General features: G+C 37.5%; 1 protein-coding gene across 4 annotated transcripts in view; it reads right to left on the bottom strand.

The window, feature by feature from the left end:
- TTLL11 (tubulin tyrosine ligase like 11) overlaps positions 1–15,853 on the bottom strand; it is a 253,372-nt gene that overhangs the window by 171,529 nt on the left and 65,990 nt on the right. For 3 of the 4 annotated variants that reach the window (XM_020967575.2, XM_078150148.1, XM_020967578.2), the window contains exons 5-6: positions 14,434–14,529; positions 10,659–10,777 (exon numbers count right to left, since the gene is read on the bottom strand). In XM_020967575.2, the coding sequence (XP_020823234.1) occupies positions 10,659–10,777; positions 14,434–14,529 (215 nt within the window). Of the gene's footprint in view, positions 1–10,658; positions 10,778–14,433; positions 14,530–15,622; positions 15,817–15,853 lie in introns of those variants that run through there. The other variant, XM_078150149.1, reaches the window with a different exon arrangement.

The raw sequence follows: 15,853 nt of genomic DNA, 5'->3' as shown, positions 1-15,853 counted from the left end.
TCATGGAATACCTCAGTCTCCAAAAAACCAAAGCAATAGGCAACTCAAATGAAATTGGAGCGACATATTGTGGGCGATGATTGGCTACGGACAATGAGTTGGGTGCAGGTAGCATTAAAAAGATGCCACGAAGGACATGCGTGATTAGAAAAGGAAGGGAGATTTGTCACATGGTGAGGAAGGGATAACAGATGGACAGCCTGAACTGGCATCAGTGAAATATTAAAAGCCCTAAAGAAAGCCCTCTAGTATGTTGGGTAAATCCACTGTAAAGGATTTATGAGAGGATGTGGCTAAGAATTATATAGGATGAGAAGGGTTTGTGATCCGTATAGAGGTAGAACAAATATTTACATTGATTAGATTACAAAGTCATTAAAATATCAAAGTACCCTCAACTTTAATGGCCAAACCTTATCTCTAAAGAGCAAACAAATCTAGATTCAGGAAAAAATGCTAACATTTAAAATTCAATAGAGCAACTGGTAAAGAAATTTCCAAATACATTTGTAACCTCATCACCACTTTGGAATGGCTTTGAAAGGAATATAGCAAAATTCAGTGTTGCTGAAACAATGCCATTCCCATCCCCACCCCCACCCCCTATCCCCGTCAGTGGTGACTGTCCATATGTTAGGTTGCTTTCCATCTGCTGTTAATTTATTCAAAATCATGCATACCTGCCATCAAATGAAATCTGTTTGTGTCTAATGTAAGTCTGAAATAACACAATCAAATCATCTCTAAAAACCCCAAATTCCCTGTAAGTCTAAGAAACGGTTCCATTTCATCCTCAGGGGAAATGCAATGGACCCAATTACTAGTTCTACCATACTCAAATCATCTGAAGATTTTCAAATGGGAGAGGTGGTCTTCTCATCCCCAAACAGTGTACATGCAAATGACTTGTTATTCAATCTTTTCTGTTCTTATTTTTTCAAGATCTGGTTTGACACATTTCCCAGCATACATTTTTTACAATTTGTTTACCCTGACTACAGATGTATGTATGAGAAACTATTATAACTGTTTCACTGTGTGGGAAATTTTTAGAATTAGTTCAATGTAGAAGAAACCATTACAATGCTCCCCCAAAAGTATATATAACCATAATTTTAATCCTGTATTTTGTTCCACATCTTGATATACCAACTCATTTACTGTTCACCTAATTAGAGCCACCACAATTTTCTGTAAATAGATTGTAAAAAAAAAAAATTAACATTGTGACTTAATGGCAATTCAGACCTTGAAGGACCTTAGGGATTGTATTTTTATTTTCAGATAAACAAACAAGTACCAAAGAGGGAAAGTGGCCTCTCCCAAGACACTCAGTATGTTGGTTACAGAGCCATGGCTACAGAATATAGGTCTTCAGACTTCCATTCCAGGGTTCTCTGTATACTATCACACTGCTTCTGTAAGTCTAATTTATACAAAGCTCTTAGACTGTACTTTTGGCCAGTGTAGCCTAAAAAATTTTCTGATAGAAGAGCTCCCATCCCAAAGGATCCATCAGAAGTCAAATGAAGCCATGGAATTTTGGCTGCTTATCTACAGTAGGAATATCCCTGCACTTAGGACAATATTTTTCTGTAAGGATATCCATACAAAGAAATAGCCTCAGCTCAAGAAAAAGTGTTTGGTAAACAGAAAAAATATACAGATGACTCCCAAGTCTGTATCACCAGTCCTGCCTCCTTCCAGTTCTCTAGAACTGCATTTCCAACCTATATATCTACTAATCTCCAACTACATGTCTTAATAGTATATCCAGGTATTGTGATATTAGCACTGAACTAAGAGTTGGGAGACCTGGGTTGAGTTTTTAGGCCTAGAACTAACTAGATGTCTGATACTAATCAAGGCATTTTAACTATGGGCCTCAGTTTCTTATCTGTAAAATGAGGTAAGAGATAACATCTAATATGTCAATCTATGATAAAATCACATGGTGTAAACCAAATTTATCTTTTACCTACTTGCCTATTTGCATTAATAATATCACGATTTTTCACCCAGACTTGAAACCTCAGCACCATATTTGAATCCTTCCTCTTCCTGAACTCTCCTATCCAATTACTTGCTAAGACTTGCAAATTGAGTTTCTGCAGTCTCGTTCATTATCCATCTTCTCCTTTCCATTCCTACAAGCATCTAACGTAGGTCTCACCACCCTAATGTAGATCTCAGTACCTCAAAGAATGTTAGTATATAGAACACAGAACATTAGGAATGGAAGATAGCTTAAAATATAGAATGTTAATAAAAAGTAAACAAAATGACCATATTTATATAGCACTCCAAGAACTTACTAAGCACTTACATATATAGCACTTACAAAGAGGTTTTGGTTTTTTTTTTTAAATGATAACCCTATGAGTTTAGTAGCACAAGTAGTATTATCCTCATTTTATAGAAGAAAATGAGGGTCAGATTTGCCCATGGTCTCACATAGCTAGTAAGTTTTAGAGTCAGAATTCAAACCATGACCTCCTGACTACAAGTACAGTGTTCTTCTGTATTGCTTTTTACACTGTACTCCCTCTTTTGTTGGTAGAAAGAAGGAAAGGGAGAAGTAATATGTACCATGACAAACCAAATTCAATACTTTTAAGGATATCCCTCAGAGTGCTGGAATAAAGAATCACAAAGCTAGAAAGTTCTTTGACACATAAAATATTAGAATATAGATCACAGAATATTGAAAGCTAAAAGGGATTTTAGAATATGGCATATTTGAATACAGATAGACTTTTAAAACTGATTAGGCCTTTAGAAATAAGAGTTCAACCCCTCATTTTACAAATGAAGAAACAGATACCCAGAAAGTCAAAGTAATCTGACCCAAGGTTGCACAGCCACTAAATATCTGAGTGAAAACTTGGACCAAGCTCTTCTGCCTCTTTCCTGTTCTCTGCTGTTTCTCACCTTGCATACAATTTCTTTGCACCAATCCATCTTACAAACTGTTTTCAGTGAAGAATTTCACACAGAAGCATTTCCTTTCTCCTCTGGACAATGATTGTTTAATACACTATTGGGCTGGTTCTTCAGACATCACTACATCAGTGTACATATTCCAGTGGCATTAAGATACCAGGCACCACTCTCAGAAAGACCTCCCAAAGATGATAGATGGAGGGGAAGGACAGCACAGAGACCAGAAGACAGCTAGGGTGCCCTTCTCATCTCTATTGTGACACATTTACTGGACAAGCAAACTATCCATTAGGCCTCTCCTACAGAAAATGGTTAAAAGTCAGAAGATCAAAGGATTTAGAGCTACAAAGGGGTTTAGATATCAGCTGGTCCAGTGCCCTAATTTTACAGAGGAGTAAATTGAGGTCCACAGAGGGTAAGTGACTTTCTCAGGTTAAACAGGTAGTAATCAGCAAACCAAAGATTTGAACTCAGGTCCTCTGACTGTAAATTCAGGTTTGTTTGTTTTTTTCCCAGGTACGATGCTGGACACTTGGAGCCAAGAAGACCTGTATCCAGATCTTGCTTCTGACACTTATTACCTGTTTGGCCATGGGCAAATCAAGTCACTTAACTTCTTTGAGGCTCAATTTCTTCACTTGCAAAATGGGAATAATAAAACATGTAGTACCTAACTCATAGCATTGATATGAAGATCAAATGGGATAATATATATGTAAAGCACTCTGGCAACTTTAAAGTCTTATAAAAATCTCAGTTATCATCATTATTATTACACCAGCAAAACAATTCCAGTTAACAAGCATTTATTAAGCACTCACTATGATAAGCTCTAGAGATTAAAAAAAAAAAAGCAATCCCTATTCTCAAGGAACTCACGGTCTAGTGCGAGAGACAACATGCAAACACTACACACAGTGAGATACTCCAGAGGGAAGGCGCTGGTGTTAAGGGGGACTGGGAAAGGCTTCTTGCAGAAGGTAGGATTTTAACTGGGAACTAGATGAAGCCAGGGAAGCCAGGAGGAGGAGACAAGGGAAAGCATTGCAGGCCCTGGTGAAAGGCAATAAAAAGGCCCAGACTCAGGAGATAAGAATGTCTTATTCCAGGAACAGCAAGACCAGTATAACCAGATCACAGAATATGTAGAGGGGAGGAAGGTGTATAGAAGCCTGGAAAAGTAGGAGAAGCTAAGTTATGAAGGGCTTTAAAAGCCAAACAGAAGATTTTATATTTGATCCTCGAGATAATAGGATGCTGTTGGAATTGATTGAATGTGGGAAGGGGTAGGATGATATGATCAGACCTGTGTTTAAAGGAGATCAGTTTGACAGCCAAGTGGAGGATGCACTGGAATGAGGAGAGATTTGAGGTAGGGAGACCCACCCAGCAGGCTATAGCAATAGTCCAGGCACAAGGTAATGAGGACCTACACTAGGGTGGCAGCAGTATTGGAGAAGGAGGCATATGTGAGATATGTTATGAAGGCAGAAATGATAGGACTTGACAATTGGTTGAATATGGGGGACTGAGACTAAGGAATCAAGGACAACACCTGGGTAAATAAGCCTAGGTAGATGAGAGGATGGTGGTAATAGTAATAGGGAAGTTAAGAAGAGGGAGGGTGGTTAGAGGAAAAAATGAGTCAGTTTTGGACATGATGAATTTAAGATGTCTATGGGACATCCACTTTGAGATGTTCAATAGGTGCTTGGAGAAGTGAGACTGGAGGTTGGGAGAAAGGTTAGGACTGAATAAATAGATTTTAGTCACATATGAATAGAGATGAAAATTGAATCCATGGAATCACTAATGATTTCTTAACTGCTGAATCCCATGTCCTTTTCTCAGTCCTCATCTTCCGTCACCACTCCATAGTTTTTGATGCTTTTGAGCAGTGATGTCAAACTCAAATAGAAACAGGGCTACTAAACTGTATATAAGAATTTCTATGGAAAGCATATTGACTTAGAAAATCACATATTGATTTTATTGTATTTTAGTTATTTTGTTAAATACTTTCCAGTTACACTTTAACCTGGCTCAGGGGGAGTGTTGTGGGTCACATCGATACTTCTGGAACAGATGATCTCTAAGATTTCTTCCAGCTCTAACATTCTACATTCTACAAGTCTACACTTTTCACATGGTCATTACCATAATCTAGTTCCACAGCAAGCACCTTGTCATCTTTGCATAGAATCATGGATTTTGGATATGGTACCCAATTTAACTGTGGCATGTGATAATAATGTGCCCATGCTTAGTTGCCTATCAAGCTTTAAATAAGATTCTGTTTATAAATACTTAATAAGCTCATAAGGCTAACAGCAATATTTCAAGTTCTGCCCCTACAAAATGGAGGAAACAAGAAAAAGCACATTAACATTACTTGGATTTAAATATGCATCTGGGAAGTCAATCAACAAGGTAATTTTCTGCAACTTTACCTCAAGTAGACTACTATAATAACCTCCTAATGGGTCTCTCCTCCTTCAGTCTTGACCCTGTCTAATATATCTAACTTTTGCTGTTGAGTCATTTCAGCTGTGTCCTATTCTTTGTGACCCCATTTGGGATTTTCTTGGCAAAGATATTGGAATGTTTGCCATTTCCTTCTCCAGCTCATTTTACATATGAGGAACTGAGGTAAACAGTGTGAAGTGACTTGCCTAGGGTCACACAGCTAGTATCTGAACCCGAATTTGAATTCACCTCCTCCTGATTCCTGACTCCAGGGCCAGTACTCTATCTACAGCACCACCTTCTAGGTGCCCAAAATATCTAGCACTTCTTAGTACATAGCTCTCTATGATTCTATCACTTCCCTCATACCAAAAGTTTTAGTGACTCCTCATTGTCTCCAGAATAAAATCTGATCTCTTTATCCTGGAAGTCAAAGCCAATTATAATTTGGTCCCAAGTAACAATTCCTTTCATGTATTCTACATCAAGCTGGGCTAGTTAAATTTATGTGAGTATACATAAACCTTGGGGTCTTTGTTCAAGTTTGTTGTTCTGCCTAGAATGCCCTTTCTTCCCTCTCCATTTCCACTTGTCCATTCTTGAGTTCTGAAATAACAGCACCTCCCACACCACACCTCAATTTTAGTCAATTCTCCAAAACCATCATCCAGTGGAACAATAGTTAATAAGCAAGGATTTGTTTAGTGCTTATCATGTTCAGGGACTGCACTGAGTGTGAAGATATGAAGAAATGCAAAAACACTGTCCTTGCCCTCAAGGAGTTCATTTTTTAAAAAATGAGTTTTTATTGATATTTTCTGTTTCTTACATCATCATAATTACCCCAAATATCCCTCCTTTCTTTTCCTCCCTAAGAGGCATCCCATAATAATATTTTTTTTGCTGCTTTTTTTTGGTGAGGCAATTGGGGTTAAGTGACTTGCCCAGGGTCACACAGCTAGTGAGTGTTATATGACTGAGACTGGATTTGAACTGAGGTCCTCCTGACTCCAAGGCCAGAGCTCTATTCACTACGCCACCTAGCTGCCCCAACAAATAATAGTTTTTAGAAAGAAAAAAAAAGGAGCCCATATTTTAATGTTGGACACAACATGCAAACAAGTACATATATGATATATATAGATATGTATGTAGTATAAATGGCAGGTTATATCACAGAGAAGGAACTGGCAGTAGACTTGGGAGTTAGGGAAGGGACAGGGACACTGGAAAAGGTCTCTTGTAGCAGGTGGCATTTGAGCTGAGACTTGAAAAAAGGAAGGGAAGCCAGGGGTCAAAGACAAGGAAAGAGAGCTGGTAAGTGAGGACAGCCAGTGAAAAAGCAGAGTCAGGAAATGAGTGTTAAGTGTGAGGGACAGTAAGACTGCCAATGCCAGGGCAGGTAGGTGGTACAGTAGATAGAGCACCAGCCCTGGAGTCAGGAGGACCTGAGTTCAAATCCGGCCTCAGACTCTTGACACACCAGCTGTGTGACCCTGGGCAAGTCACCTGACCCCACTGCCTAGCCCCCCCCCCAAAAAAAAGAATGCCAATGTCACTGGATCATAGAGTAGGTGAAGAAGAGTAAAATTTTAAAAGACTAGAAAGGACCAAGTTGTGAAGGGCTTCAAAAGCCAAGTAGAAGATTTAATATCTTATCCTAGAGGTAATGGGGAGTCAATAGAATGGAGTTATACAACCAGACCCAAACTTTAGGAAGATCACTTTGGCAGTTGAATGGAGAATGGGTTAGAGTAGGGAGAGACAAGGTAGGGATAACAACTAGGTGTGAGGTACACCAGGATGATGGCTGTGTAAGCAGAGACAGGGAGATATATATACAAGAGATGTTGTAAAAGTAGAAACAACTTTACGAGAGATTGAATGTGTGTAGCTGTTATGAAAAAGGGCCCACCACCAACACAAACTGTGGAACCATCACCATGAACAGGACTGTCGAGCCAACCTAGTTGAAGCAAGATGAGATTAAGTAAGTGACTTCTAATGGTTCCCTATAGTCTAGGATTCTACCATTAGAAAATATTACTTAAAAGAACTGAAACAGTAAATTCACTTGTCCTTCATGCAGTTTTATTATAATTGAGCAAGAAAACAAAGTTGTCAACATGAGCAACAAGATAATTCAGTAACAGAGGCTTTCCATTCATTCACGGAGTTTTGGAACTTTTGTTGGAGGAAGAAGCAGCCTCAGAATCCTCTTTTGATACTTCATCAGCACATATGGAGGTAGCCTCTGACTCTTAATAGGTCCTACCAAGCTAAAAGGATTAGACTATAGGCCCAGAAGCAGACTGTGTCTGGGTAGTGCAAGCTATAATTTGGAGCTAGCTAAATGCAGAAAGGCTCATTAAGAAAGGTTACTAATTTACTAATCATTAATTAATCATTACTTTCTGACCACCAGGTAATTATTTTCAACAAAGCAACTCATGAACACAATCTAAGACCACAATCTTCATGTGGAGAGAAGATTAATAGTAATGAAAGAAATCATAAATTCTTGAAATACTGAAATAAATATGGAGAGGGAGAGGAGAGGGAGGAAGAGGAGGAGAGGAAGAGAAAAGGGGAAAGAAAATGAGAGGAACAGAGATGGAAGGAGGAATGGAAGTAGAAAGAGAGAAAAGTAGGTAAGTAGGGAGAGAAAGGAGAAAGAAGAGAGAGATGGAAAGGAGGAGCAGGGGGAAGAAAGAGAATGAAGGGGGAAAAGAGAGTCATAGAGAGGGGGGATGAGAAAGGGTGAAGGAAGAGGGAAGAAAGTGAGGAAGGGAGAAGGGAGAAAGATAAAAGAGGGGGACAGAGATGGGAGGGAAAAGACAAACAGAAAGAGAGATGGAGAGAGGGGGGATGGGGGAGAAATAGACAGGGAGAGAAAGAGGTGGAGAGAGAAGACAGAAGCATCTAAAGTACACCAAGTAGAAAGAAAGGAGGCCCATGAAGGAGGCATCACAATTGTGAGGGTATTGAGATATGTAGGTTCTCAAGATATCTAGGAGAGGGGAGAATACTAAAGGCACTGAAAAAAAACCCCTCATATTATAATTGCCTTATAATTACCCAAAAAAAGTGTCAAAGAAAATATAAACTATTGACCTATATGCCTGCCTGCTTTCTCATTTACATAAAATTTTTATGTATTGACATCCTTCATGAGACAGTAGAAAGAAATAGACAGGCTTTCACAACTGATATTCCAAAGTAGGCCACATCTTTACCATCATAAGATTAACTGAAAGATACAGAGAATATACAATGCCATTGTGTTTACTGTTTGTTGACTTAAAAAAAAATTCAATATGGCAAAGCAAAATGCCACCTTACAAGTTCTCTTCCAATAAGGCGTCTCCTATGCGAACGTCAACAATTTATGGTTCCTTGAAAAATATAACAGCCCCATTAAACAACCTTCTGATTATTAATGTCAGGCAAAGCATAAAACAAGGAGCCAAATGCTCACAAAAGATTTCACATCCTAACGGAGGAGATCCAGCATAGAAACTAAGTTGAAGAGGGTAACACCAAAGACTTCACCATTTTCCAGATGCTTCTGTTTGAAAATGACAATGTACTAATTTCATCAAGTCCTGGAACACTGTAGTACCTCCTAAATGAAATCAATGATCACTCTCACTCTAAAGAGTTTGGTCTAAAAACTTCTAAGAAAAACAGAGTAGGGGCTTCTAGGTGGAGCAGTGGATAAAACACTGGCCCTGGAGTCAGGAGGACCTGAGTTCAAATCCAGCCTCAGACACATGATACTCACTAGCTGTGTGACCCTGAGCAAGTCACTTACCCCCAATTGCCTCAAAAAAAAAAAAGCAGAGTGAATGAAGGGTGCCTATCCTCCAGATTCTAAGAGGCAGTTAGATGAACAACCTAGAAAGCTCGTCTACCACATACATATACTCATATATGTAGGGATGTATACACACACACAAACACAAATATATATATAGATATATAGATATATATATATAGATATATATATATATAGATATATAGATATATATATAGATATATATATATATATACACACACACACACACATATGTATGTATACATATTTGGACAAACCCTAAAAATAAACAATTAGGCCCAAAATTGAATAAAAGGAATAAAGTGCATTGGATTACAATGTTATTTTAATGAACAAATTTTCCCTGAAACAAACAAACCCTAAAAATAAACAATTAGGCCCAAAATTGAATAAAAGGAATAAAGTGCATTGGATTACAATGTTATTTTAATGAACAAATTTTCCCTGAAACAAAGATCCATGTTTTTAATACCAATATTCTACTGGTAATATCATAAGACTAGAAGTCATGCAACACTAATCTAAAGAATTGAAAAATGATTATCATCCAGATAGCAGTGGAGAGGCACATGGCAGGGGTCATTAGGCATTCTTTTAAAAAAAAAAAAGGGAATTACAAAGGAGACCTACAAGAAAAAAAAATGTATGAACAAAAAAGATAGGCTGATCATCTGGTGAGAAGGATAACCAGTGAATAGCCTGTGTTGTGTGTTCACCAGTATTAGCAAAAGATCAAGAGTGATGAAACATTTTCTGGTAAGACACATATAGGAGTTGTCCAGGATGAGTAGTCACAGAGAGCTTGCAATTGGCATCACTGGAGTAACTGACCACGTTGATGAGATCACAGATCCATTTTGAGTAGCAACTATTTCAGAGTTCCAGAAAGCTATGTTTTTGGTCACTTAGAGCTATAACATTATATGATCTACATTCTAACACTGTATGTGCTAAGGTCTCTTCAAGCTTTAACATTTTTGATTCTTCATTCAAGAATATATTGAAGGTCTTTGAGATCTTCAAAGGTAAATATAATATAAATATGGGTGATACATTATTATTTTTCAAGAAATTTTTTTGGGGGGAAATGGTTTTTACAGATGATTTATTCCAAATTTCATCTATACTGGACAAGTATTCATTAATCAAGCCCCATGTACCAGATTAATATGCATATCTTTTAATACCCAATTTTGTGAATCACTCTGGTTAGGTGCCATGTTATTCATTAATAGAAAATATGATTATTAGATTACTTGATATGTAAATCACACTTACACTATCAACTTTTTAAATGTTTTAAATAAGCTGGAAAGCAATTATTTTTTTTCAATCTTAAGAATTTAACTTACCTGACATAAGATATTATAAAGTACTGATGATGAAAAGCAAATTATATAAAAATACTTACCGGTTTTCTTTTTTCTTATTCTTCAGTGGGTCAATTAGGCGGAGAGTATCTCTGATTACTGCTACTTTTACTTCTTCATCGACAAGACTTGGGACATTTTCAAACACCCCTGGAGAAAGCTTGAATTACAAAGGATTCTATGTTACAGTGAAGATAGTTTTTTCAGTGCTAAATGCATACTTCTCTTCATTGTTTGCATTAGCTTAAGCCGTGTTCTTGCCTATTAAGTCATGAAAATGTTGAGGTATAGAATACAATTTTAAGAAATATCATTGACTCAGTCTTAGAGATGACAACCCTTTCATACAAAATAACTGACTTTTTAGAACTTTATGATAACAAAGCATTTATGTGTGTGTGTGTGTGTATAAAACCTCATTTTATCTTCATGACAACTTAGTGATGTATGTCATCTAAGTATTATTATCCTCAGTTTAGGAAGTGGGGAAACTAAGTTAAACAAGATACCCCTAAGTTACAGAACTAGTAAATGGCAGGCAGAATGTCAATTTTCCTTCTACACATCACACACAATGAACGTGGGGGTGTTATTACACACACACACACACACACACACACACACACACACACACACACACACACGATTTGGCAAGAATTTACTCTTATTTTTTATACCTGTAATGGTATAATGGTATAGTCTGAAGATTTAGGTTAAAGTCCTGCATCTCATTTACTAGCTGTGCAACTATGGATGTCTTGTTTTGCCACTCTGAGCCCTACTTTTCCTACCACTAAATGGGTGATAATAAGACTTAGACTATCTATTGACCTCACAAGAAACGCACTCTCCCTTTCCTTACCAGGGGAGGCAGTTGTGAGAGACTAGAAAGAGATCTAGATCTGAAGGAAGAGGATGTGACTTCAAATCTTAGCTTTGTCATTCCTTTGCAATATAGCCTTGACCCAATCACATTACCTGTTAGTCTCAGCCTCACATGATAAAATGGAAATAACAATACTTATGCTACCTCCCCTCCCCACCATAGGGTTCTCTCGTTTTCTTATTAATTTATTTTGACTTATCAACAATCACTTCCATAAGCTTTTGAGTTTTAAATTTTTCTCCTCCTCCTTCCCCAAGATGGCGTACCATCTGATACAGGCTATACATACACATTCCTATTAAACATATTTTCACATTAGTCATGTTGTAAGGAAGAATTAGAACCAATAGGAGGAACCACAAGAGAGAGGAAACAAAACAGAAGAAAAAAAATAACGAATAGTATGCTTCAATCTGCATTCAAACTCCATAGTTCTTTCTCTGGATGTGGATAGCATTTTCCATCATGAGAATTTTGGAAATGTCTTAGATCCTTGCATTGCTGAGAGGGGCTAAGTCTATTAAAGTTAGTCATCAAACAACGTGGCTGTTACTGTGTACAACATTCTCCTGGTTCTGCTCATTTCACTCAGAATCAGTCCATACAAGTCTTTCCAGGTTTTTCTGAAGTCAGCCTGCTCATCATTTCTTATAACACAATAGTATGCCATTACATTCATATGCCACTACTTGTTCAGCCATTCCCCAATTGATAGGCATCCTCTCAATTTCCAATTCTTTGTCACCACAAAAAGAGATCCTATAAATATTTTTGCATATGTGGGTCCTTTTCCCATTTGTATGATCTCTTTGGGATACAGCCCTAGAAGTGCTGTTGCTGGGTACGCACATTTTTATAGCCCTTTGGGCATAGTTCCAAATTGCTCTCCAAAATGGCTGGATCATTTCACAACTCCACCAACAATGTATTAGTGTTCCAATTTTCCCACATCATCTCCAACATTTATCATTTTCCTGTTTTGTCATGTCGGTCAATCTGATAGGTGTAATGTGGTACCTCACAGTTGTTTTGATTTGCATTTCTCTAATCAATAGTGATTTAGAGCATTTTTTCATATCATAGTGTTCTCTTAAAGATCAGATGATAGATTATATTAAAAAATCCTTTGTAAATCATAAATGAGAGAGAGAAAATAATATAGTGCATAGAGAGCTGGTCTCAGAGTCAGAGTGACTTGAGTTCAAGCCCCAACTTTTATACATACACACATAAACATATAAATATATAAATATAGTATATATAAATATATGGGGATATTTATATGGTCTTATTTTTATATATATGCACATATGTAATGAGGATATACATATATATGATGAGGAGATATATATAAACACATATGTATATATGTGTGCACATGTGCACGTACACACACACACACACACACACACACACACACACACACACACAGGCTAGGTGACCCAGGATAAGTCACTGAATCTCTCAGTCTCCCTTAGCAACTCTCTAATGCTATAAGTTTTGAAGTAGTTGCTGATCTGCAGCAGGAGATGGAGTTTCCTTGCCAGAAGTTCCTTCACCAATGAAATCACAAGTCTAGATTTTAAAAAATCATGAACAGTTTATGTAGGCTATTTTATTAAAAGAATGATGACCAAAAGAATTTATGAGAATTTTTTAAAAAGACAATCATTCTTTACATTTTTGATCCAGACACGTCAACAAGATTAAATCACATCGTAATTTCAGTTAGATGGTCTCTTGGGTAATCACTAATTAGTACATGTCAAATTTGATGGAAAAGGCTAGCCATATTTCTAGGTTTCAAGACCATAAAAATATGAAAGACTGGCATGTGGATTTTTCCACATGACATTCCAAGTTCAACAAGATCGAAAATATCCAGACTTGAAACAACATTAATAACTAGTATATTTCTAGATGCTTTATCTTTTTAAAAATGTTAATGAAATATCAAAAGATCTAGATCAGATCTCAAGCAAGTTGGGTTCTCCCCTCCCCTCCTCACCCCAGGGAGAAGTGATAGGAGGACTTGCACAAAGGTAGCACAGGCTAGCTAGGCTTGAATGGGTCACAATCAGCATCACTGGAAGAAATACCTACATTAATATATCACAAATCCATCAGATTGTTGATATAAAACATCCTCTAAAATAGTATGGAAGTGACTCTGGATTTTGGAAGGCTATTGCATGAACCCACAACTCATCAGGAATGGCTGAATCAGCAAGCCCCAGATGAGACCATGAAGGGTATCAGCACTAGCAGGGAAGGTCATGCATGCCCTTGGAACAAAAAGGCCTAATTGTCCAGGAAGCAGCTTGGATTTAGAAAAAAATACAAACTCTTTTGCCTTCCTTGAATTTTAGCTCTCTAATTTTCTACAAATTTGCTCAGCTTTGCACTCAAATCAACAACTAACTCACTCACTCTGCTCAGGCCCCGAGATTTCACTGTCCTACAGCCTTGCCTCTGGTCTCCGGCCTTTCTCGTCCCATTTCCCTGGCAAAAGCTATCTTTCTGTCCTTCTCCCTACTCCAAATATTTCCCTAATTACTGGGATATTCTGGCCCTTCATCAGGGAATACATAAGCCAAATTTGAAACTCTTTGAGTTTAGACTTAGCAATGTACTACATGTCCATCTGTCTTCTAAGAACCAGCCTAGTTAAACCAGAAGAGGCACAACTATTAAAGGATGGTTCTTTTTTTGGCCATAGAAACTCATGAAGATCCTTTCTTAAGAAAAGGTAATAATCTGACCTCTTTTGAGGGAGAGAGGCCCCAGATAGACAAAACAATGGATTTTTTGAAGCATTAACCTTGAAAATATTTATAACATAGAAGATGATGAGGAGAGAGAGAGAGAGAGAGAGAGAGAGAGAGAGAGAGAGAGAGAGAGAGAGAGAGAGAGAGAGAGAGATGTTTTACCTCTTGTTCATGTTCTATTCTCATGCTGGGGTTTGCATTTACTTCTAGCAACATAGGCTTCAAATTTTTCATTAGAAGAATGTCAAATCCTAAAATCTGAGAATGAGAAATAGAATACTGAGTCACCTCTATGATCCAAGGTCTTCTTTCAGGTACTACAATTCACTATTGTAGACAATACTACATTCACTATGATTGCCTGAATGTATAAAGCATTTTTATAAATTCTTCCACACATTATCCTGTTTTAGGGAGATTATGGAAATATTCTAATATCCAATTTACAAATGTGGAAACTAGAGAAGTGAGGGGACTTACCCTAAATTCATACAGGTGTTCACAGATGAAAAATGGAGGCCCACAGAAGTAAAGTGATTTGAAAAGTTGTACAATTAAGTACTACTTAAAGCAAATACTGCTGTCCCCCATTTTAAAAACTAAGGGTGATCACAGAGGTTAAATGATTTGTCTGCAATGAAGTGACTACTGAGTGGGAGAACTAGGAATAGAATCCAGGTTTTCTGATTCCAAGTATAGTGCTTTTTTTTTTTTAACCATTTTCCAATTCCAGATCGATCTATTCTTTCTGAAATGGAAATTCAGATGGATATTTTGTGGAAGGTTTCTTCGTCTTTCTCCCAAGTTATAGAAAGTCTGTGGAAAATGATCAGTATTACAGGCTTGTTTAATAATACATGGTCAAAGAACAAGAATGATTATGCTTCTAAGACAAGGCAGTAATATCATCTATCTAACTTTAGACCTGGCCTGGGAAATGAGATGCTCATGACAGGACAAGGACTGATGAGCAGGAGAGGCCAATGTTTATCATTCTTAATCATCAAGTGCTAAGTTTCCCAGCCTTCAAATATGATACACGCTTCCTGCTTTCAAGTCTGATGGAACAGTTCTAGTACATCTGATATGTAAGGTAAGCACTAGCAAATGAAACATCACAGGAAGGTAAAGGTCACTGTAAGTATACCGGCCAAGACTGGATGACCATTCATCAATATGAGGCTTTATCTACTGCTCAGGTAAAATCACTTCCTCTTTCTGGGTCTCTCTTTACTCATCTGTAAAGGAAGAGCTTCTAAGGTCCTTTCCAGTTCTGACATTCAATTATGTTTCAAGTAAATGGACACCTGTCAGAGTGAACCTCAATAACAAATTTTAGCTTTACCCTTACCGTAAACATTTCTTTAGCTGTCTAGATCCTAGTTTCTTCTTCCATGAAAGGAGGGGATACGGTTAGGTGATTTCTTTGGCTCTTTCCAGATCCAATATTCTATTTTCTGTGTTCTAACATTCCATAGTCTATTTCCTATGTTCTAAGATCTCTTCCAGCTCCAGAATTTTTATGCTTTAAAGTTTCTAACAAGAGGAACCTTCTCAGTTGTGATTCTGTACCAGTGATTTA

This window comes from Phascolarctos cinereus, unplaced genomic scaffold, assembly GCF_003287225.1.
Source record: "Phascolarctos cinereus isolate Bilbo 61053 unplaced genomic scaffold, phaCin_HiC Scaffold_2;HRSCAF=192, whole genome shotgun sequence".
Taxonomy (NCBI): Eukaryota; Metazoa; Chordata; class Mammalia; order Diprotodontia; family Phascolarctidae; genus Phascolarctos; species Phascolarctos cinereus.
This window is presented reverse-complemented; position numbering and strand designations above follow the sequence as displayed.